The sequence below is a fragment of the Stegastes partitus genome, unplaced genomic scaffold (genome assembly GCF_000690725.1).
Source record: "Stegastes partitus isolate 25-593 unplaced genomic scaffold, Stegastes_partitus-1.0.2 Scaffold127, whole genome shotgun sequence".
Classification (NCBI taxonomy): Eukaryota; Metazoa; Chordata; class Actinopteri; family Pomacentridae; genus Stegastes; species Stegastes partitus.
Window position 1 is genome coordinate 452,508 of NW_007577858.1, and position 24,033 is coordinate 476,540.

At 39.6% G+C, this 24,033-nt stretch overlaps 2 protein-coding genes across 3 annotated transcripts in view; one reads left to right on the forward strand and one right to left on the reverse strand.

The window, feature by feature from the left end:
• ddx28 (DEAD (Asp-Glu-Ala-Asp) box polypeptide 28) lies at positions 1-2,370 on the reverse strand. Its single transcript, XM_008278575.1, has one exon. It carries the CDS (start codon positions 2,172-2,174, stop codon positions 483-485), a length of 1,692 nt encoding a protein of 563 aa, XP_008276797.1. The 5' UTR covers positions 2,175-2,370; the 3' UTR covers positions 1-482.
• A 5,655-nt stretch (positions 2,371-8,025) lies between these two features.
• The window catches only part of nfatc3a (nuclear factor of activated T cells 3a), a 62,458-nt gene continuing 46,450 nt past the window's right edge, over positions 8,026-24,033 (forward strand). For both annotated transcript variants that reach the window (XM_008278577.1, XM_008278576.1), the window contains exon 1: positions 8,026-8,547. In XM_008278577.1, the coding sequence (XP_008276799.1) occupies positions 8,457-8,547 (91 nt within the window). In that variant the 5' untranslated portion in view covers positions 8,026-8,456. The remainder of the gene's footprint in view (positions 8,548-24,033) is intronic.

The following is a 24,033-nucleotide window of genomic DNA, read 5'->3' on the forward strand; positions in this document are numbered from 1 at the left end:
TTTTCATCAGTATGTAAAGGCTTTAACAGCATTTTTATTTTTTATTTTTTAAATTACAGGAAAATTATGTTGCAACATAAAGCACATACTGGGCAATGTTTCATATTCTCATTAAACCTGTGCTTTACTTCAGGTTTTAATAAGTGTGAGAACTAAACATTTAACCAGAATTAAGTGATTCCAAATCACACTTCACCAAAACAATAGAGTTTTATTAATCTTTGTTAAGAAGATCTGAATGTGTGTCGGGTAAAAATTCCACATATTTATTAGACATTTACTCCAAAGGAAGAAGAAGCAAAACTGAGCAATTTTATTACTGATTCTTTCCAGAAAGTTCATTATGTGAAAGTCATGGAGGGCGAAGAAACATGAGTGGAGCCGTAACAGAATGCTGTATTCTGGTTTATTTATAACTGTTTTGAACAACATATTTTTAGATTTCAATTTAAATAACACCTTAGTACAAACACAAAAAATATTTATTCCTCTGCAATCGCTGCTTTGGGCTTTGGTTCATGTATTTCAGACTCCATGCCAGGCAAACTAGTTCTCCTACGTGCAGCAGTCTCAATCTTCTGCACCAGCTCCACATCCCATGGATGCGTGACGAAGCTGAGCACCTCCCCGTCCTCCGCCCCTCCTGCTCTCCCCACCCTCCCTGCTCGGTGGATGTAGTCCGTGTGGGATTCTGGGAAGTCATAGTTGACAACTAAGCACACTCTGGTTGTATCCAGGCCTCGTGAAGCAATGTCTGTGCATACCAACACATCTGCCGAGCCCTTCTGGAAGGAGTGGAAGATTCCTGCACGTACAGCAGCGGGCATCTCCCCTTGCAGACGTACATGCTGAACACCCATCTCTTCCAGTGAGTAGCCCAGCCAGTTGACAGTGGAAGACTTGTTGCAGAACACTAAAGCAGTGCCCCCTTTTTTGTCTTGCTGCATCTGCTTCAGGGCTTGATTGAGCTCCAGGATTTTGTCCGCACCCTTTACCTTTAGGAACGTCTGCTTCACATGGGGCATGAGGTAGTGCAGCATCTTGCTCTTGATAACCACCATTTTGCCAAGATCTGTTACCTGGCTGAGCACTTCTCCGACACCACCAGGGAAGGTTGCCCCCACCACCAGCAGTTGGGCCTTATGACCCACGCCTTGTGTTTCCTTGGGATTGCTTGCAATGTTTGTGTCGAGCAGGATTTTCTCCAGCATATCAGAAAAGCTGGGGTCAAACATAGTGTCAGCCTCATCTACCACGAAGAAGTTCAGCTCACTCAAATCCAGCCAACGTCTTTGCAGGGCCTTGACCAGAGCGCCTGGAGTGGCCACTAAAATATGCGGATGATCCCCTTTGAAGACCGTCTTGATGTGTCCTACACCTCGCCCACCGCCCACGGTCCTCGTCAGGAAGCCAAACGGAGCACACAGAGTCCTGGACACAGCCGCCACTTGCTCAGCCAGCTCTCTGGAAGGCACGAGAACCACAGCGCGAATCTTGTGTGTGTCCTCAGTGTACATCTCTTCCTGTTTATCAGCCTGCAGTCTGTGAACTATAGGCAGGAGGTAACTCAGTGTTTTTCCACTACCTGTCTCTGCAGCGCAAAGAATGTTGTGACCCCTCAAGACCTTTGGGATGGTCTGCAGCTGTACAATGGTGGGATGGGTAATACTGACACTCTCCAAAGTTTCCACCAGCTCCTTGCATATGTGGAGTTTTTCAAACGTTGCCAATGTTTTCTGTGTATTGTCGTTCTTCTGGTTCTCAGCAACGAAGGGTGCAACAGGCTTAACGTTGTTAACAGTGAAGTAGTCACCGAATGATTTGTTGTGTTTCCATCCCTTCGAGCTGAGAATTGGCTGTTCGAACTTCCCAAGCATGTATCCCACAGACTGGTTCATATTTGGGTTCCTGCTCTGGATGAGAAGCTTCCCAGCTTTGATAGTGTTGATCTTATTTTTGCTTTGAGTCTGCTTCACGTTTTCGATGCGCTTCTGTAGGTAACGAGGAACACGAATAACTACGGTCTCTTCTGGCGTCGCTTCCGAGTGACAAAAGCGAGTCTGACTGACAAAACAGCGAGCAGATACTTTAGCAAGCTCTGAACAATAAAGTCTACTTGAGCCGAGAGCTCTGGATGCAACCAAAGCCAAATAGCCGACCTTCACGGACTGCATTTTGGTGCTTATCAGGCTCGCTATCACCCAAGAGTCAGCTTAGAAAAAACATTAATAAACGACAAAAACATTCGTGTGAAAGCAGTCGACGGCACTGCGAATCTGTAAAAGCCAACTTACAAGTCCAAAAAACAGCGTAAATCAGTTATCATCCTCCACCACTTGACAGGAGACTCGCCATGCTGTCTTGGCGAGTACTGATGATGTCAGCGGGCGGGGAGTGATGACGTGTCGGAACACGTAAACTACATACAAGAATCGCAACATAAATGTCACTGGCCAAGAAAAGTAAAAATCGGGTAGGCTATATACATTTGAATAGTTTGTTATATTCAAAGAAATATTAGAAAATCAGTAAAGAGAGAATGGCCCACCATCTTTTTTTTTTTTTGACAAAAAAGTGAAATATTTGCAACACAATGAAGAATATTTTGTAAATAAAAAAAAAAAAAAAAAAACACATATTTTACATTTGGCTGATAAAATTAGCCAATTATTAAACTACTAATTATTTAATATTGACAAGAATGGAAAACATCGTCTTCTTTTATGATTTAGAGAAGAAATTACAAATGTGACTTCTATTGTTATAGTTTAAAACGGGTTCGTTATGTCAGTGACTCATCAAGTGCAGCTTTAAAGGACAAAGATCTGACACTGTGACCAGTACACAGACAAACTATAAAAGGCCACCTTAAAATGCAGCTTCATTCAAATGACAGGATGCCACAGACGACAAGAGAATGATGAGTAACAGGCTGTTGGCATGCTAGTTATTGGCATGTCAGTTGAATGTCCACAACTCCACCATTTGTTGTTTAAGAAATTGTGTCAAACATCATGGTACGACAGACTCTGCCACATGGTGAACTGGATAGACGTCTGCATAAATGTAGCATTACGTGATCTTGTCCTCCAAAGTGTCTGCCAACCTCACTAAGCCCCGTCAGCAAGAGTGGGACGACATACCACAAGCAGCATCGACAAACTCCTGAGCTCTATGCATGACTGATGTGTGACTCTTTACTGACTTGTGAATTCTGGTCTGCGAGCCCACTCCTGATCTGTACCTTATCATTTCCAATACAGTGCTGTTTTTTTGTTTTGTGATGTCCTTTCTGTTGTAAAGATGCTGTGTATTTAAACGAAGAAATATGCGCCTATGTTAAAAGAAAGGAAAGAGTCTAATAAAATATTACATGCTGCATTTGTTGTTTGTTTTTGTTCAGTACATTCTTGAATGTCACAAATAAAATAGAGTTCATATATGCTGTTGCAAACAACAGACAAATTGATCATTCCTGCACAAGTGTCCTACCTGATCACTGTGTGTTTTTGTCTTGTACATTGTATGCCTGTTCTAATGATAAATCAATCAGCTGATCACTGACCTAGTGAATCAGCACTGCCTGCAGTACAGTAATGTCGGAGGTGGTCATAGATTGGACGAGGGTGAGAAAGAGCACTGTCATTGACACAACAGTAACAGTCAATAGCAGTCCACATGACTTTGAGTTCTGTTCATTCCTCTTCATTAAAGACCAGACCTAAGACATTATGATGCATGTTTGTTATTTGAAAAAAATCGACAGCACCAAAAAAAAAAAACAGACATAGTTTTCATGCGTCTGTCCTGGAGTTCTTAGGGGGATAATCCACTATTGTTGCTTTGCCACCGGTGTGCAAGCTTATAAAAAAGAAAAAAGGAGACTAATCTCTCCAGGCATGCATCCAGAGAGGTGCCAAAGGGGAACACTTGCCTGTTCTGTTTTGCCCGGTCTTTCTCCAGCTGTCTGATGGGAATGTTTTCATACTTTTGAACATACATTTCCTATTACATTGTTTTCTGCAAAGGACAATGGGATTTCAACACACCATGCAAAAAATCAGCTGTCTGCATCAGTGCTGCTGTCACATCTAGCATTGATTGTACATCAGCCACCCTTAACATGTGCTCAATGAATCAGCTCAGTGATTGATTTAGTGTAGCTTCAGAACATCACACACACGTTCAGTTATAGAGTCTCTGTCACATGTTGGACAAACCAAAGCTCTGGCAGCCGGAATCCCAATGAACTTATATGTTGTTTCCCAACAAAAGTAAGAAAAAGCTGGGCTGGGTATGTGCCAAAAACTATAGAACACTACTATACAGCATGTAAACTGTTTTATTTCCCCTCCTTTTTTTTAACGAAATGAGCCTTACCACTGCACATTAAACACTGCATACAAGGTTTAATGTTTAGTTCACGTCTAAAGGGAAACTCAACTGTCTTCACTCGGCAAGTCAATATTCAATTCCACAGACTGAACAAAAGAGGGCAGCATTAAACATCAAGGAAGATTTGAAGTCACCTGAAATCTTAACCAGAGCAATGACAGCAACTGTTTGTATTGATTTTAAGTTAAAATTGTTTTCAAACTGACACATATGATGTAAAACATATATTGTCTTTCTCATTACTTAGTCTGCTACTATTAACTACTCAGCATACTTCCCATCTGTTCTGGCTGCCTTTTATCAGTACTACTTGTCAACCACACACACACGAAAAAGACAGTAAAAGTAAACTACAGATTTTATATTCATAAATTTCAATAATATATAGCTTATGTAACTTTATTTCTGTTTTCCTTTTTACGAACTGCCTCTGTCAGCCTTCAGTTCCTTATCAGCTGACAGTCTGATACAGAACAGCATGAAATTTGATATTCGTTGACATTTAGTGAACATTGCACATGTTGCCATGGTGCTGCAATGCATTTCTGCAGTGTGTGCAAACCCCAATCCTTGAAAGAATGACACCTCTGAATGAGGACTAGTGTGGGGGCAGATGCTGTGTTTTTTTTTTTTTTTCCTTTATAACTTTCTTTACAAGAACATAATATCACAAACCACATCTACAGCCTCCCACACAATTTGTTTTCTTTATCTTCTCCCTTCAAAGGTCATCTGCGAAGATAAGACACACAGGTAACCTGAATTAGACCCGGGTGGGTCTAGAGAAATGATTGCTGCACAGGAGAAAGTCCATGGAAGTCGTGTGACTGCCACAAAACAATATGATGACTTAATAATTTAATTTAATAAGACATATAATACATGTTTCTGTATATAATTCAACTTTAATAAGAAAAAAATTATTTTAAAAGAAATATATATATCTTTATTCAGTAGAAACATTTGAATTAATTCCAAAAAAGTCATTCTCATCCCTTCTCTACACTTTCCTATAGTTTGTAGTGTTCACACAGTACTAAGGTCATTGTAATTGAGTAAGGTAATGCTTATGGTGTTCTCAAGTTTCAATTTTGTGTCAGTTTTAATTTATAAATAAATATAATATGAAAAATAATAAAGTAAAGTAATAAAACAAAGAAACAAAAAAAAAGAAGAAAAAAAGACAGACTCACATTTCAAAGAGACTGTCTATTGTCAGTCATATATTCTTTTACGTTTGTTTGGCTACATCATGTAAGGCTTAGCCAAACCTCTTTGGAGAGTATAATTTATTCTAGATTGGAAATTACATACATGTACAAATGAGTCATATATTCACAAGAACAACATATAAGTGTTTCTTAAAGTGGTCTTCAAAATAGCTGCTGCTCTAAGTATGTTTTTTCAAGTAAATCTGCATTTATTAGAGAAAAATATGTCTGGGCTCTTTGTATGCATTTATGTTTGCAAATCATTTGAATGATATAGAGCATTTTTATGATATTTGTTGTGAATCTGTAGCCTGTGAAGGCAGGATAACCTTACAGTTTAGTAGAGACACCTCTGAAAATGTGCATTCGGAACTTTAACTGTAATCGCGCCAACCAGTGCAGACCTCAGAAGAACAAATGTCTTTTTGGGAGAGAATTGCTTCATCATGTGGCATATAAGTCAAAAGGGGTTAAAGTTTGTGCTTTTGCTTGGAAATAAAGACCACAGGAAATGTGATATTGATGCTTTCAGATGCATTTGTGAGCTGAGCGCTTGTCTGTACGCCCACATGCTTCTAGCATAGGCATATGTAGTGTGTCTGTGTCAGAAAAATAAGAGGGTGTTGTCTGCTGTACATGCAGGAGGATAGAGTGATTACATCAGAATGTGCACTTGCCGACGTGTTTTTTAAATGCAAAAATGATCTTCTGTGTTGTCTTTCTTCTTGCTGCCTGTGTTAACCTTGATTTTTGCACAAATATTATATAAAGCATTGCTTTTGTTATATCATAATCTATGATTTGCAGATTGAATGGCAGCACTAATGCAATAAATAAAAAACTTAAGAAGTTTTACAAGCACGCTTATCAGTGTTGCATACACCTTTGGTAAAACATTAAAAACTTGCTAGACAGAGGCAGGCTTTGTTGATCAGCCCCGAGCACGTAGTTTGTGTGCTTGTCCAAGTGTGCACATGATGGTGACATCAATGAAAGAATTTGAATACGCCTACACGCTGCTAATAATGCAAGTTAATTGCTAGTAAATGTCAAAAGAGTTTGCATTACTAGTTTGGACTTACATCTCTGGCAGGGTGAAAGCAGGAAATAAGTGACACAAAGACAAATGTTGTCAGACAAGAAGATCATCAAAGCAACAACACATTACAGCTTTATAGTTCACCTCTGTGTTGCTTACCCAATAAAGATTAACCTGAGGAGATTGATAGGTTGGATAGAGGCACAGAGGTTAAAAGGCAGTGGAAAAGAACATAGAGTATAGTGACGGATTTACCATTGCTTTATTCTAGCCACAGATTTGCTTTGGTAGGAAATACTTAGAACGGCAGTGTGATTTAAATAAACAAACAAAGAAAGGTACCATTTAGAGCAGGAATATGTATTCTGAGTACTAAATATGCACAAGAAGCATAGGCAAGGAGTGCATATTTGTCTTTGATTGGCAGGCATGCCAATGCATGCCAATCTTTTTAACCATTATTGCACCTATGGTTGAAATTTTAGACACTCAGTCACACTAAATGCCAAGCACTGAGCAAAGTCACCATTTGAGCAGCCAATAAATGGGAGAATCAATCCTCTCAGCCCTTAGATGAAGGGATAAAAGCAGCAAATGAAAGCAGGTTAAAACCCTGTGATCCAGAAACACAAAAAGCATTATATTTTTCAATGATGCTGAGCAAGAGATGCCATTTAGGCAGCACCATCTCCAACTACCTAAATGAGCTGCGGAGCCATGATCAAGATGTCCGCTCTTCCCTTGCCTATACAGGGTAGCCCATTCACAATCCTAAATGAGGCTGATTAGAAATTAATGAGCCTCTGTCTGCGCTGACAGGCTCCGGGGATCTAAAGGTAAAAAGTGCAGCATGTCATTATACTTACCAATCCCGGCTTGGATTAGAATCACACAAAGAGGTTGGATTGAGGGCCAGGTGCAATCGGATGTAATCTAATGGTGGGTGGACGGAAGAGAATGGAGGAGCAATTAAATGGAGCAAAGTGGTTGTAGTTGCTGCAAGGTCATTCAAATATTTGTGTGTTTTGGTTTGCAAAAATAGGTGTGGAATACACAACCATGAGACAATCAAAGATAGTATTAGATATGTATGAATTTTTAGTTAAATGTATTAGATATGTATCATGTGTGCTTGTTTTTTCCAGGCACCGAAATGTCTCTATGGTTTTAAAAAAAGACCTTTCTAAAATTTTAGCCTCTTAAACTGTTTAATAACTTCATGGATATGTGTGTGTGTGTGTGAGTGAGTGTGTATGTGTGTGTATGCGCGCGCGTGCCCCGTGTTGTGTTGTGTCTGCTGACGTCACCACTGGAACTGCCTTGTCACGCGGGGTTAGTAAAAGTTGGGATCGGAGCTCCGGAGAGAGAGACACCGACGGCAGGAGAGAGAGAGAGAGAGAGAGAGAGAGAGCGAGCGAGCGAGGGAACGGGATAATTATACGGACACTTCGTCGGCTTTATAGCGACCATTAAACACAGAGAAACACTTGTTTGTTGTGGAGGATAAACCGGGAGTCGGAGAGAAACAGTGAGACCGGGAGAGGACAGAGGGGGCAGCCGACTTTCTCTGAAGTTGAAGCCACAATTTCGCTCGTTTGAAGGAGCCCAGCGACCCGTTGTTGTTGTTGTTATTATCATTTTTACTTTGGATTTCTCTAACGAAAGAGGGGGGAAAACGCGGGCACGAATGAAATGAGCAAAAGTTGAAGTTTGACGGCAGACGGTAAATGTTGTGACATTTTAGGACGGCGTAATTTCGCTCCAGCGGTCGACGGTCGAGTGGCGGGGTAAAACCCGAGCTGTCAAACCCGATGACTACTGCAAACTGCCCCGGGAATGAGGAGCTGGACTTCAGACTGATCTTCGGAGAGGACGGGCAGCAGCAGCCGTTAGGCCCCGCAGGTCGGTGTTTCACCGTTTAATACTCCATGTACCGGTGGGAAACTTAGGGGGGAAAATGTGCTTTAACGTAACTTACACGTCTGCCACTGCTGCCGTACTTCGCCCGGCAACTTTCGGCTTCAGCCTCAACCCGTGGTTTCTAGAAAATAACCCTAACTACTGTTTATTTAGCTTAATACAAATATCCAAATATTACACGTCTCTTCTTTCGTAGTCGTCAAGCTAATGTCCACACGACCAGCTGTCATTAGCTTCATATGCTAACTTAGCAGGTTAGCACAACTGCTGTCATTGCCGTTTGTTAATTTAATAGCCAAAGTTATAAACTCGTAAATGTCTCCTAAATTTCAGTTTTGCAACAGACAGCCTTTCAACTTTTAACCTGACCGGCGTTAAAGTCTGACGAGGCTGTCTGCAGTCAATGTTTCAGTTTGGTTGATATGCTTTTAAGTGTAAGTATGGCTGAGAGAGAGGGAACAGCTTGAATGTCACTGAGGCACATTTCTGCAAAGTAGCACATGCTAATGTTGACAGAACTTTTATTCACTCAGTGTTTACAAAATAAGTCAAAGGAAGGGCAGGCGTGCTGTTGGCACATTTTAACAAAACAAAATGTGATTGTATTACTAAACTACAAACACTGCTGCAGGTATTTGTCACTTATTTTCAAGTTTAAGCAAATACTTTGTGTCTAGTTCGTGTGAGATATTAGTTGATGTTTGTAAATGGAAAGATGTGATGTCAGAGCTGAGTTACAGTTATGTGTAGCTACAAAGAGAAAGAACAAGTTCCAGGTAGACTGTTTAAGTTTAGCTATATTACTTAAATTGAATATATAAAAAATGTAATTTTACAAAAAACAATGAACTATATTAGTGGAAAAAAATACAATTACAATGATATCTTTTATATTTTATTTTCAGTGTGGGTGTCACCACAGTGGATCCAAACTTTACCCTGATCGATACATGAGAGGACATGCAGGCATTGAAATTAATTCCAGAAAAAAAATATTTGGCTCTTTTATCAGCCATGTAGGCTATTTATGTTTTCCTATTTGGCACAAAAGAGACATACTTGGCCCTGAGAGTTAAGTGTTTTAGAATAAGATCAAACTAATACACGCAAATTTTAATCTGTTGAACTTTGTCAACTCTTTCACTAGATTAACAGGTTGCAAGAGGAAGCTTCAAAGTTTATTATTTATTTGCTTTTTTTTAATGCACTAGCTCTGGTCATTTATAATATAGTTTGTCATAGATATGATTGGTTATGCACTGTGGCTGCTCAATGGAAGACTCGCTTAATGTGCTAAATGTCACAAATGTTAGAGACATAAATAAAAGAAGAAAATGTTTAACTGTCAGGTAGTCATTTTTAAAATACTTTATACTCTTAGTATTGAAGGAGATTGACTTAGTGACATACAACATAAATTAGTGATATCAGGACATGTTGTGCTTTTTTTAAATGCAGTTCATACATACATGGTGAGTTTCACAAAGAGCTAAAACAGGATACTATAAGTTATATGTGTCTGTGACAATACCAAGACTTTAAAATAACCTCAGTGGATCTGTGTTCTCGAATGTATACCATGCTCAATGAAATGCTTTGGGTTTGAATCTAAACAAAGACCTTTGTGGTGTGACGCTGCCCCTGGTCTCTTCATCAGGCTCAACTTTCCTACGTAGGTGAGAAAGCCTAACGAAAGTGACAGATTTCTAAGGACTGCGTTTGTCTTTTATACTTCTATACTCTATCTTGGAGACCAGTGTCACGTAAAGAAAAAGTGAAGTAAACAACTTTTGCAACGGGTTTAGTCAATAATTATTTACAAATGATCATAGCTGTATAACAATAGAAACAAAGTAAGGGGTTAGCAGTGCTTAACTGTCAAGGATTGGCTCAGAAATGAATGATGTCTCTTTGAAAGGACAGAATTTTTAGATGAAGAAGAGACTTTGGTTATGCTGGCATAATATGCTATTTGGTAGATCCATCACCAAAGACACCACATTTTTCAGACAGAATACCAAGGAAAATGATGCAAAAAATAAAGATTTTTTTTTCAACTGATGACATGTTGCAGTCATACAAATGATTTGAATAATCCATTACTTTAAGTTTGTTCCACACTACAGCAGATAGATACCAAAATAAATGTCTAATCGTTATTTACAGTGTTACAATACTTTATTTATTTAGGTTCAGTAATTTAGTTATTGTCTAAAACTAATGCTTGCAGTTCACAATGGAAAATTCTGTTTGTATGTGCTGTCCATGGATGCATGATAAGCGTAGTCGTGCACAATGTGCTGAAAAGTGTGGTACACATGTCGGTTCTGAAATCAGAATTATACCATATATACTGATCATGCAGTTGAGTTACATGATTTAGGGAAAAAGTGTAATTACGATTCTTTCTGACAGATGCTGTGATTGCAGTCTGATTTCTGATATAATATTTCAAATTCAAGCTTTAATTAAATATTAACCGTGTATAAAATTGATTTAAAACACAAGATGCAGTATTACTGCACGAGATACCATCAAAAGTGTGAATGTCACATAAAGAGGATGTACAAATGTCTAAAACCATGAACAGAACAGTTTGGGTCAGATACGCATAACATATATCTTAAATTGCAACTTTTTCCTTCTGTTAATTGCATTGTTTTAAATCATGGTGTGAAATCCATTAATTGCCCAGCTTTAATATGTAGATAATGAAATTGTTATTTTGTGTTGATAAGTGTGTGTCTTCATTTTGATTGATTCAACAGGTTGTGTTAAACCCTAATATGTAGCCAAAAGCAAAAGTTATTATCAATTGATTTCAATTATTAGATTTGGATTTTGATATTTACTTGTTGTTGCCTGGGGCAACAGAATACCAGAAGTCAAGGATTGGCCTGCCATAGAAAAAAGGCAAGAAGAGAGAAGTAGATGTTTGCCAATGTTGAACAGAAATAAGTGCTAATTTGCTGATTTATTTAATGATTGCAGACACTTGAAAAGCGTGAAATAATAATAAATCAGGACAAACACTCATTTGCAGGCAAACAGATTTCCCTGATGGATGCTGGACTCAGATGGTGATGTCGTGAAACAAAAATATTGAGTGGCTGAAGTGGCTGTGGAAAATGAGTCTTCTGGTAAAAATCTACCAGAAAAAAATTGCACCCTTACTTGTGTGATGATAGAAGGTGTTGCTTTTTGGAGTTTGAGGAATTTTTAAATATAGTTTGAAACTGGGTATGTACTGTATATGTACACACCATACATTGTTCATGGCCTAAGCAGCATCATAAAGGTCAGGAGCTGGTTTTAAATCCACAGATTTATGAATTTGTGGTGTTTATGTTGGTCTGTAAATCCATTATAACTTGAGCCTCTTCATTGGTTTTGTCTTTGGGCCGAGACCACAGGGACCAGTGAACTCTGCAGCTGTGTCCTTTTCTTGAAACTTGGGTAAAGTAATGACTCCATGAAGGTTTGGCTTGTGCAATCTTAAATCAAATTTTCCTTTGATTAAAAAAAAGGGTTTGATTTGGAGATGGAGCGAGGGGAAAAACTGCCTCTGGAATAAGCGTAGGAATAAGAGTAGGAATAAAAGCAGCACTGTGCAAGTGGTTTTAATCTGGTCTGGACTGTATGACTTGGCCCAAAAGGGGGGTTGGGGGGGCGGCTGTCCAAATTAATAACTGGAGTGTAATACAGGATCACTCAGCCACAGTAACAGGGAATTGCATACTCCTGAGTCGGTCTCCTCCTCTGATGGGGAGGCTCAAGTCAGGGCTTGTTTTTTGTAGCACACTTGGAAATCCTATATCTGAATATTTGAGGTCTGTACTTCTCTGACTCTCTTCTTGTTACATGTTGCTTGAACTGGGCTGTTCCCAGTTCAATGTTTTTGCAGGCAATTGGACTTTTAATTAAAGTTTTGTAAAAAGCAAAGGTAATGTCTTCCAACATAAAAATGTAGCAATAGTGTAGTAATTGTCTAGATCTCATTTTGCAGCTGCACAAAACCTCCATACTGAAGATACTCATGTTTATGACAAGTCTCGTCTACATGTGCGTTTTAAATGTTTCCTCTTCATCTGATTCTTTATTGGAGATGACTCGTAAGTGCTGACTTCCTGTACACTTTACTCTCAGCTCAATTGCTGGTTAGCTTGCTGTCTTTGTACTTGCATATGTGAATGTGAAGAAAAATCTGTGTAATGGTGTGGTACAGTATACCACACCTCTCTCGCTGTCTTTTTTTGTTCTGCTGTTCTTTGTCTGCTTGTATGTGTGTCTGTCTCCTGCGCTGTGTTTTCTTGTTGCTCAGGAAACACTCACCTCTTTGAGGTGAAATATTCCACTGTTCTTTTCAGAGGCATTGGACGAAGTTACTGTAAGGGTTTTCCCCTGATTAGTACAGCTGAATAAGAGAACAAGTGACTGTGAAGCAGCTTAACTAGAAAGTGAGATAAAGTCATTCAAAATTAATTGGAAAAAAAAAATTGCTGTGGCATTTGCAGCAGAATTGCTGTAAAATCTGAACTAAATAAAGACCATACTAATGGATAAAATAATCATAAATCTGTTTAAAATATTTAAAGCCTCATCCAGGTGTAACCCAATGGTTGAATGGTTAGGGCGTGTACCACATAGGCTAAAATGTCATTACCTGATGAGGCCCCTGTTCAACTCCTTGCTGGCTGGGCTTTAGTGCATGTCATTCCTCTGATCTCTCTACATATATATTTCTATATAAATAAAGCCCTCCATATATGCTTTAAGCATCTCTTCTTCATTCCTCTGTTTTCTTTGTGAAGGAAATTAACTAAAAAAGTACTCACTAGGTGTGGGCATCTCCGATCTGAATCACAATTCTTCTCACGCATTCAGTTGTACTCATTTGATGTCACTTTAACTCAAGGCTGAAGGCACAATTCGTTAATCCTGCACCCTGCTTGTATCCTGTTCTTACAGATTTTTCTTTTTCGGAAAGCTCTGAAGTAGTGATTCTTATCCCTGCCGCTTTCATAGTTCTTTCAATATGATGGCTACCTACTGGTACCTATTCTTTGTCCACCATGTAATCCTCTTTTTACAAAGTGTGTAGTGCTTCCAGTGAGCACATTATCAGCTGCTTTTCCAATGACTCTCTTAACTCAGACAGATGCCAACTTCACCATCTTGGACTGTAGCTGGTGACAGTAGCTGGTTCTCTCCTCATGGACAGACTTTATAGCATCCTCATTCTGCTCTGTGGCCTTGGTGAGATGGTGTAACGGCACATGAATCAGTTCTCCACCTGCTGCAGGTTCTGGTTAGAGTGGTCTTCTAGTTATCTCCCAACAATCTGGATGATTCCTTTGACAATCAGGTTGTGCGCCATATTAAAGATCATCCAGGATATTACATTGTTAGATCATCCACCCTGTGTTTAGTTTTACTCCTTAGTTCCAGGATGGGTAGTAGAGGCAGACAAAGAAATTAGTAAGCCAATGTTGTTGGTCACTTTTTGCTTTTCACATGTGCCAACATGCCCTGCGATGGACTGGCGACCTGTCCAGGGTGTCCCCTGCCTTCGCCCTAAGTCGGCTGGGATAGGCTCCAGCCCCCCCGTGACCCTCGTGAGGATTAAGCGGTGTATAGATAATGGATGGATGGATGTGCCAACATCTGCATATACTGAATATTTGCCAACAAGTAACAAGAACTTTCAATATAGTACAGATATATATGAAGGCACCACTTAAAACACAATGCTGGCAATTTTTAGTTTATATTTTAACTATACAGTAGTCTGCTCAGTATAGCATTTTATCATGTTTTTGAATTACCAAATCTAGGGGTTCTTTATTATCCAGAAGTATTGAATGATGCATTGCCATTGGATTTTTTTTACTTTTAAACATCAATATCTATATGACCTCAAAACTGTTTGCTTGTAGCTATAGTGGTGCATTAGTTCATTGGGTTTATGGCACAGACAGTTTTTGTAGTGTGTGGGTTTTTTTTGACTATATTAAGAACCCTAAAGCTTTTCACCAAACAGTTCACTTTTTAAACCTAATTTAGCAACAATTAGTTTTAAATTTTTTAAGTGCCACATTTAGACAGAATTTAAACCCACTAAAATCCAATGTAACCCATGCTAGGCTGTAGCTAGTAACAATGACTAAAGGCACGGGAGATAGAGGGTGTAAGTGGCACAAATTCTTTTACTGCACGATGATGATGATATACTATTGAGAGATGTTAACTGATTTTCAGCATTTGGCCATGTGACAGTGACATTCTTGGAAGTGGCAACATGACTGTTTTGTTTTTCAAACGAAGATGATCAGCAATCTGTATTTAGACACAAAGTGAGGAAAATTTTCCCAATCTTTTCTTCTTCTGACTGTTTTTTCAGCCTCTGTATTTTGGAAACAAACAACCAATGGATGACTTGTGGGACTGGGGGACCAAAGTAGTGACTCTGTGTGTGTGACAGCTTGCACAAACTCATTTTAAGACTTACCAGGAACTCCTAATCAAAGTATGTATTAGCTATATTCCATTAGTGTTATCCCAGCTGACGTGAGACAGAGGTCTGGTGACTCACGAGTAAGATACAGGGCCAACGCATAGATACAGAAAACCGTTCACACTCTTTTTCTCACAAACTAGAGCTTGCAGTTATTGTGAATGAAGAAGAAAACTTCAGAGCCTGGGGGAAACCTCAGGGAGAATATGCAAACTCCACACTGAAAAGCCAAGAACCTGGAACCATATTGTTGAGAGATGACAGTGCTGACCACAGCATTACCATGCAGCCCACCCAAAACCCTAAAATTAATTTAATGTGTCCTTCCAAGCACTGAAAAATCAACAGCAACATGTCTTTTCAGGAAAATAGTGAATGTATTGCACTTTCCTACCTTAACAGAAAAAGTCCTTTATAATTTGCTTCTCACTCGTGTGATGGAAAGAGCTTGGGCTTCATAATCTTACCCAAGGACACTTTGACCCAAGGATGTAATCAAGGATCAACCCACACATTTTCAGTTTACGCATGTAAAAAAAACCCTCAGAGGACATGCAAAAAATTTTGAAAAAAACCCACAAACGGTTTTATATTCAGCTTTGGCAGAAGAATTGACACATCGATAAAGATGCAACAGCAACAGACATAGTGAGTAAATTTTGATGCACAAGAATCATGTGACTGTAGCTTTTGCTCCACTGAAGAAACTAAAAATACCAGCAGACAAAACCATGTGATCTGTGTTGAGCAATGGGAAAACTGAAACATTCCTTAAATTAATAAGTGGAACAAACAAATATACCATGCTTCCTACGTTATTTTCCACTGTTTTAGGTTCAACTTGCCCTCTTCTACTTGCGTCATGTCATTGCATTCGCTTTTTCTGTAATGGTGTAATGGTGCGTGATTGTTTGCTGTTTAGTTTGAAAAACCCAATTCAATTATATTTGATTTAGTTCACATTTTTTGCTTAGTTTTCTTTTAAATTCATGTTGCTTTTGGAGAGAAAAAAGGATAATTTGATTCAATAGAGAAAGTATGAATATATTTTTATACCTGCTAATTTCAGCCTTTGGTAGGGGCAAGAGATCGCTAAACCTATACCTTAAAAGCTAACACTAAGGTGGCCCGTTGTAGAAAACAGGCGGGGAAATCCACGTACGGAGAGGTGTGTAAGTCATGTTTTCAGTCACTTTATGCATGAATCAATCTGTGGCGGCCCAGACCTTTTCACTTTGTAGGTGCAGCCAACTGTCATTGTGAAACGAATGGCACAGAAAGTGGCCGTATTAAAGACTGGTGTGTGATGGTTTCGCTTGCTACAGACAGCGGCCTCGAACTTGCTTTCATGTCTGGTATCAAACAGGGTAAGCATGGTTCTACATCCTAATTATAGAACATATTTCCTCGTCATTGGTTTTGAATCTTGTTTCATTGATAGAGATAACTTATAGTGTGCCACAACATGTATTTGGACTTTAGACACCACCCACTCTACATGTGGGAGGGCGTTGTGAAGTGCTTGTTTGAATGTTAGAATAGGTATTGTTGAGTCTGGGGTCACGATTATGCAGTGGCCTCATTGGGTGTTAGAGGTGATATGAGGCACGGGGGAAGAAGTGCCCTTTATGGGTGGCAGACTAGTAGATCCAATGCGGAGGTGTCTGGCTGTCTGCCCGGACATGCCATGTGGGGTTCAGATGGCAGGGTGGAATGAAAGGAGAGAGGGGCACACCACTCTCTAGCTGCTGGTGAGAGGAACATGAACAACAGTTTTGATCACCCGCTCACCTTGCATAGACTTCTTTTCTTTATATTACACACAAGTTGACTTTTTTTTTTCCTGTGCATTTTCACCTCTCACATATCGCAAGAAGTCTTTTTGTGGTCTGTCGGTTGCCGCCATACCAGCACAGAGAATTGTAGACCCGCCACCAGGACGACTGAGGCTTCTTTCCTCTCACTGCTTTCTCAGGATATGAAAGAGACCACCAGTGACATCAGAGAGACTGTTCTAGGCTAATGAAATCTCCAGATGCCAGCAGTCACCACAAACACTTAGTGACTTGTCAGGTTGGATTTTGTTCTGTCAATGAGCTGTGACATTTCTTCTACCTGTGGGATTTTTCATTGTCATGCTTAGAGATGAGGATATGTCAAGGCATATTTTTATCATAATGAAATGATCAAACTGAGAACAGCTCATGGAGAAAGTTTTTTTTGCCCTTGCCTGTGTTGTTGTCATTGCTCTGCTTCTGTGAACCAAGCGCACGATCCTCTCAGTCCTTGTCGTGGGAAAGACTGAAAGACTGAAATTACATCGCTCTCATGGTGGACTATTTTGAGCTCCCAAAGAGAGTGGCAGAGGGCAGGCGGCAGGTTCTAGTGACTCGTTCGTACTTAGAGCAGGAGAATCCCTTTCGTCCCAGCACGTCTGCAGCCTTCAACTTTTTACTGCTCAAGCACTTTGCAAACTTAACGAGGAGAGGAGTGGAAGAATGCTGTGTGCCACATCGCCAGGTGAGTGTGTCAGCACTCCCAGACTCTAGCCAGGTGTGTTTGGTGTGTGTGTGTGCATTTGTCTAGACTTTTAGGTTGAGGGGTGGGCGCCATCACTCAGACAAACAGCTGTTATTACAATACAGGGTGTCATGAAGTCTGTCAAGGTGTTGTGAAGTCTGTCAGTCATTAAACTTTCCCTAAATAACAAAAAAAAGACATTACATTTTTCACTTTAAACACATATTTATGGCTAAATTACTGAGATATTTCCAGCCTAAACTGAAATTATGCTCAGCATAAATTCTTGCCGATAATATGGACGTCCACACTCCCCCCACACTAATTTCCACTTACCCTGGAGCTTTAGAAAAAAAAACAAATTAATTAGGGCTGCAACTTTTGATTATTTTTATTGTTGGTTAGTCTGTCAGTTTTTTCTACAAAACTGATTAGTTATTTGGTCTATAAAATGTCAGAAAATGGTGAAAGATTTTGATCAGTTTCCCAAAGTCCAAGATGACATCCTAAAACGTCTTGTTTTCTCCACAACTAAAATATATATAGTTTAAGGTCATAAAGGTGTAAAGAAACTACAAATTCAGAAAATGTGAGTTTTATAAGCCTGATTGAGAGGAGGTTGACTTTTCTGTTTTGTTTTGTATTGTTTCGTTTTGTTTTTTTTGTTAAAAAAAAAAATCACTCAGACCAATTAATTGACTATCAAATAAGTATGTGGTTAATTTAATAGTTAACAACTAATCAACTAATTGTTGCAGCTCTAATTTTTAGCATTTCAATTTTTCAGCTTTTAATCCTGAACATATAGGGCGATTCAAGGAGAAAGAAAGTGTCTGACAGCTAGATTGGCAAATTTCAATAGATGTTGTAAATCTTACAGTTTCAAATGAAATGCAATAGGTGTGAGAAAAGGCGCTGTTATGAGTCTACAGATACAGATATTTTAACGAAAATGTCGAAGCCAGAGAGGTCAAATGTCAGACAAGTCATGCAGGAGGTCTCCATGTGGAGTTAGATCACCATGTGGATGCCCCCTAACCCTGCTGAATTGAGGGGGTCCCAGCACCCAGTGTGATGAATGAGACGTTTGTTTCCCCGGGGCGAGGCATGAGTAACTATGTGTGGCATCTGTCTAGTTTAAATTTAGTGTAACTGAAGCTACCGCTGGCTGCGCTGTATCAACATGTCAGAGGCAGCATTACACCAGAGAGAAAGCTGTCGAACTCCTGCATCTAGTTTCATTTTTTTTTCTTTCTTTCTTTCTCTGGTCCCCTTTTACTATGAGGCGCGGCTTGCCACAGGAGGATTAGGGTGGTTTGAATCCCACTTTATTTTAGGCCGTCCCTCAAAGCCATATTTCAGTCAGGATAATGCTTGGTATTGGCACTTCTACTTTGTGCAGTTTTTCTTGTGCCACTCTTGTTATGTGTCTAATGATCAGGTGTGACCTACTTTAAAATGTGTTTTTAAGAGAGGGTGATTGTTGCAGTGAGCTGTACTCAAAATGAAAAATGGTGAAAGGTTTTAGATGTGATGAATGAGAAAATATTTTAAATGTACACAAAAAAGGGAAAACTTCAGGAGTCACTTAAATACTTATGATATGCCACTTACGTTTTGAAAGGGGTGTTGGTACAAATTCCAATAGAGCCCCATGTGGCCGAGTAGATCCTACTACATGGGTCAAAACTGGAATGTGGACCGTGTGGATTTTGACAGCTGGGCTAAAAAAAAAAGGCAACACAGCAATTATAGATAGAGGTTTTTATCCTATCACTATGCAAAATTGTTGCACTTTTGGCAAAAATCAGAAGTAATATTTTAATACTTTGGATTTGTACATCATGGTAAATAGTGCTAGTGCTGTTATTTAAATTATTATTACGATTGCATAGTTTTTCATTAAACAGAATGGTACACACTGACTGACAAAGTGGGAATCAGTATGTTACACATAGAACACTAGAATACTTCTGTTTTATGTTATGAAATATGTACATTAACACATAATGTTCATTGTTACTATAAGATGTCTTTTATGGGTTACATTTGAAATTGTAACTTGGACACTAGTTATGCTCAGAAGAATAAAATAAGGCTTGGGTCTCTGTGGTGTAGGTGTTGTACACATGCAGAAGTTGTAGAGGTGTAAAGAAACCTGAAGGAGAGGTTTCTATTTGGAAATGTACACCATTTCCATTTCACATTTCGCTTCCGTTTTTGGAAGGCCAATTGCTGTCATCCTGTTTGCTCCTTGATTATTTCCTGGTAGTTCTTCTGTTTGTTTGTTTTTGTTTTTTTGGCCTGATTCCAGATATGATAAAGAGTAACGTGGTTGCTACAAGGCTCCTCCCAAAGCAGAGCTGACCTTTATTTGAGGACACAGAGTTTCTAAGTACCATGCCATCATATACTCAATATATATTCTACTACTGTGCAAACAACCTAGAGAGTGGGCAGGGATTCTGCTGCTGCAGTTGTCTAATTAACCTGTGTGAAGGTCGGTTGGATCAGGGTCGGTTGGATATTGTTGACATTAGGAAAGTGTTTGGATAATCCAGGGACATAGCATATACGATATAATCATCTATATGATTTGTTGTAAACTTGGTTGGAGGAAATCAGTTGATACGCTTGTGCATTTATCAGTGGTGTGTATACCGTGTTTTCTCACATAGTAACCACAGATTTGAGTTTTCTCAGCAGGCCTTTATTTCAAGCAGGCTTGCATCAGAAATGGCTTTATTTTTAGTTCCCTCTGTTTGATAAGCATAATTGGTCATATGTTAGTATAAAGACTTGTTTTGATCCACATCCATTTTGTTCAAGTTATTCTATTAGGCTGTCACACATACTCAACAATGCTTGACTGGCTGGTCTCTATTTGTCCATGTTGACGACACTGCCCCCCCCAACCCCCCTACCAGTATTTTTTCTAAGACAATACAATATCATGTACTGTACTCTTAGTGTGGAAATGTCAACTCTTGTGTCTCTCCATCTGTCTCCGCTGTGTGTTTCTCCTCACACAGTCTGCTTCTCTCACTTTCTCTTTTTCTCTGTCACACAAAGACAGACAAAAGCTCTGTTTCTCTTTGTGTTCCTCTTCCTTTCTCTATCTCCTTACTTCTCTCTCTCTGTCTTTCTTTCTCTTTCTCTCTCTCTCTCTCTCTCTCTCTCATCCTCCCTCTCCTTGGTTGACTTTTTCAGGCACATGCACAGTCAGCTCCGACAGATTGTTTAAATGTCACCCCTGCTAGCAGTAGCCTCTGATGTTATCTGCTCTGGTTTATTACAGGCCACCAGGCCGCATGTGTTCACCTTGAAGGCCAATATTTGAATGCACCGTAGCTCTCCTGCGCCACTGTACACTTATGAACCATCAAGACAAGTTTTGTTTTTCCATAAACACAGAAGTTAAGGAGAGAATTTGAACATTTACTTTTTATGCGGTGGAATAAGTTTGAGTACTCAAACACGTGTTTTAATGCAACAAGTCCATAACCAAATGTCTCCCCTTCCCCCACCTTACCATATTTTTAAACTATTGCTGGCATTTTTCACATGTATTAGTGGTATATGATGCTAAAGCTAAGAGGATACGCTCTTCAGTTTTACATGGTAAAGTTCAGACCTTGTTATATTATAGTGAAAAACCCAACATTTCCCCCTTGAGCAAGCATTTGGCAACACTGTGGAGGAAGCAGTCACTTTTAACAGGAAGAAGACAGAGCCAGATTCAGGGTGGGCGGCTGTCTGCCTCAACCGGTTGGGGTAAGAGGAGGATGAAGAGAGAAAAAAAATGAGCACTGAGAAACAACAGACAAAAAACATTTAAAGGAAGTGTTTTTCAGAATTTCTTTTTTTTTTTCCATTTGTATGTATGCACTTTGAAAGATGTTAAATTGGACTCTGAGGGCTCCTAAAATGTGAGTGACCTGGACAGCAATACTGTGTTTGCGCTGGATGCATTTTTTGTCGCCACAGACAGACAACTACAGCTGCTGTTTCTGCGTTGTTGTTATGCTGCAATTAGTATGCAGCCTGTTTAGACCAAATATTACGATGACTGTGGTTTTGGAAGTGTTTTCCTTCCTCTTATTTTGGTGTTCATTTTATCTTGTTGAGTTTCATTAGCAAGTTTTGTTTTTTTATCCTCTCATGATTTTGTTTCTGTTGTAGTTGGTAAAACGCTTTCATCCATTTATTTAAGATAAATGCTATTTAATAATAAAAGTAATAATGATAATCTTTACTGAGGGCTTTTCAGAGAACCAAATTAGTGTACTCCAAACACAATTAGTGATGTGTTTGAGAAGGATCTGAGTGCGTTGGTGGGTATTTAGTTCAGGTGGTTACTTGGCACTCTGTGTTTATCCCATAATGTTATCTCGGCATGAGATTGTTAATTAGGAGCTTAATTTAGCTGCCGGCATATGTTAACATTGGCTTAGGCTGCCATTGTTAAGCCTCTGCTGGCTGTCGAGTCTTCTGTGACAGCACAGGAAGGCTTTTTGATGTAACCTTAACATAACATTTACAGGATAAGACAATGATAAAGTTCTGCTGATGCCAAAGTAAAATGAGACCTGTATCTCAGGACCTGTGTATGTTTTTGTACTTTATGACTCTAGATAGATCTACGTTGTCTTATTGTGCCTAAAATTTGGTTTTCTTTTCTGCTCACTCTCACTGAATTGTTACATGTACGCAGACCCAGCCACCTACACATAAAGGGATCACCAGCAGGTTTGGCACAAACCCAGTCAGCAAGTTTAGAGCCACAGGTGTAGGCCAACCCTTACGATACGCGTGTGCAAGTGCGTCACAGGCTCTGTGTTTAGAAATGCAGGCGACCAGCCAGCTGCAGAGTTCTTGGAAAACCCAGGGGGAAGGAATTAAATTTGCTTTTGTGAGCTCTGCTGGTAATCACTGCAGATATCTGTATGAACCCAGACATTAAATGTTAAAAGGGTCTGGTTTTTCTGTTCAAATTAAAAATAGTTGTCACAATTATTATGAACTACTTAATTAATCAAGGTGCACATTTTTTAAATTTTTTATTATTTTTTTATTAGTGTTGTGTTTTTATTTAACAGTTTCTTTGCCATCAGTTACATTAAAGTCACAGTGGGTCACTGCATAAACACAAACCCTAACAAGCTATGCAGACTTTAAATTTGAGTTCTGATATCTGATTTGTAATCTTGTATTGGCAGACATAGTGAGTTGAGGTGTTGGCATTGGTCTTATCTTTTGTGAGAAAGACAACTGGCAAATGTATAAAATGGAAACATTCAAAAAAATGTTTCATCAGCATCAAACATTTAGATTTTATTCTTGATTACTGTACACATTATTAAAACACCATCATATTAATAGTTTTAAAATATGTCAATTGAGTATGTATTGAAGATATATGGCATTTATCCCATGATGCTTACAGTTCATTGTGTGTCGGCACACTTTTTGTCTGGTCTGTTGATCAGCAGCTCTTGAGGAGGCCTGAAAGAGGAGACTGGGCTAAACACAAAGCCTTCTGTACAGGGGATGTAAGCAGAGCCTGTTCTAATCAACCTGCTTGCCCACCACAAAGGGAACCCTGGCTTAGATTACCCTCCTGCACCAGCACCACATGGTGTTGGGGCTAGTTGGTAACCTAAGACAGTAACATGTGTTGGGGCATGCGCACACTCACATACATACGCTCACATGCAAAGGTACACTCATATATCCCTACAGTATGTGCAAAAAACACAGGAAGACACAGAGATACAACCACAGGCACGCAGGAACATACAAACTTAAACAACCCACCACCTACACTAGACATGCACATGTACACACAAAGAGTTGGAAACAGAAAGATCCTGGGCACACCAGCAGGAACCTGCAGCAGCTATGAGTTTGTCATTCTCTCTGGGAGAGACAACTTCCCTCGCTCTGTAGTAAACTGGCCTTTCTCAGAATGTGGGCCTGTGTGTCACTGCTGGTCACAGGACCCTGACACACTTTGTGTGCAGTGAGAGTAGGAGGAGGGAGGAACAAAGTCTCTGCGGATTATCCCCCAAGTGAGAATCCTCGGGCAGTGTGGCGGTCAGCAAGAGGCCTGCAGAGCTTTGTGTCAAGAAGCCAAAGTGAATGCCACCATCACCAGTGGATTAGGTTGTTCCCTGTGGTTACCGTGAGAACACAATGGTCTTGGTGGTGTGTCACAAACATCCACCAATCCATGCTTCACTGAAACATCTCCCAGTGAGGCGGAGCTATTATTAGCTTAGGTACAGCAAAGCCTCTTAGATATCTTTATTTAACCAGATTGGCTGTCTGATGTATGGACACTTGAAGAGTGTGTGACGCACAGCCCTTTCAGGAACAGTGCAGAGGCTTTGCAACCAAGGCCATTGATAAAACAACAGTTCTACTACATGCTC

Bases quoted from the DNA above. Each gene is read 5' to 3' on its own strand.
- ddx28 (XM_008278575.1), bottom strand. From the start codon at position 2,174: ATGCAGTCCGTGAAGGTCGGCTATTTGGCTTTGGTTGCATCCAGAGCT.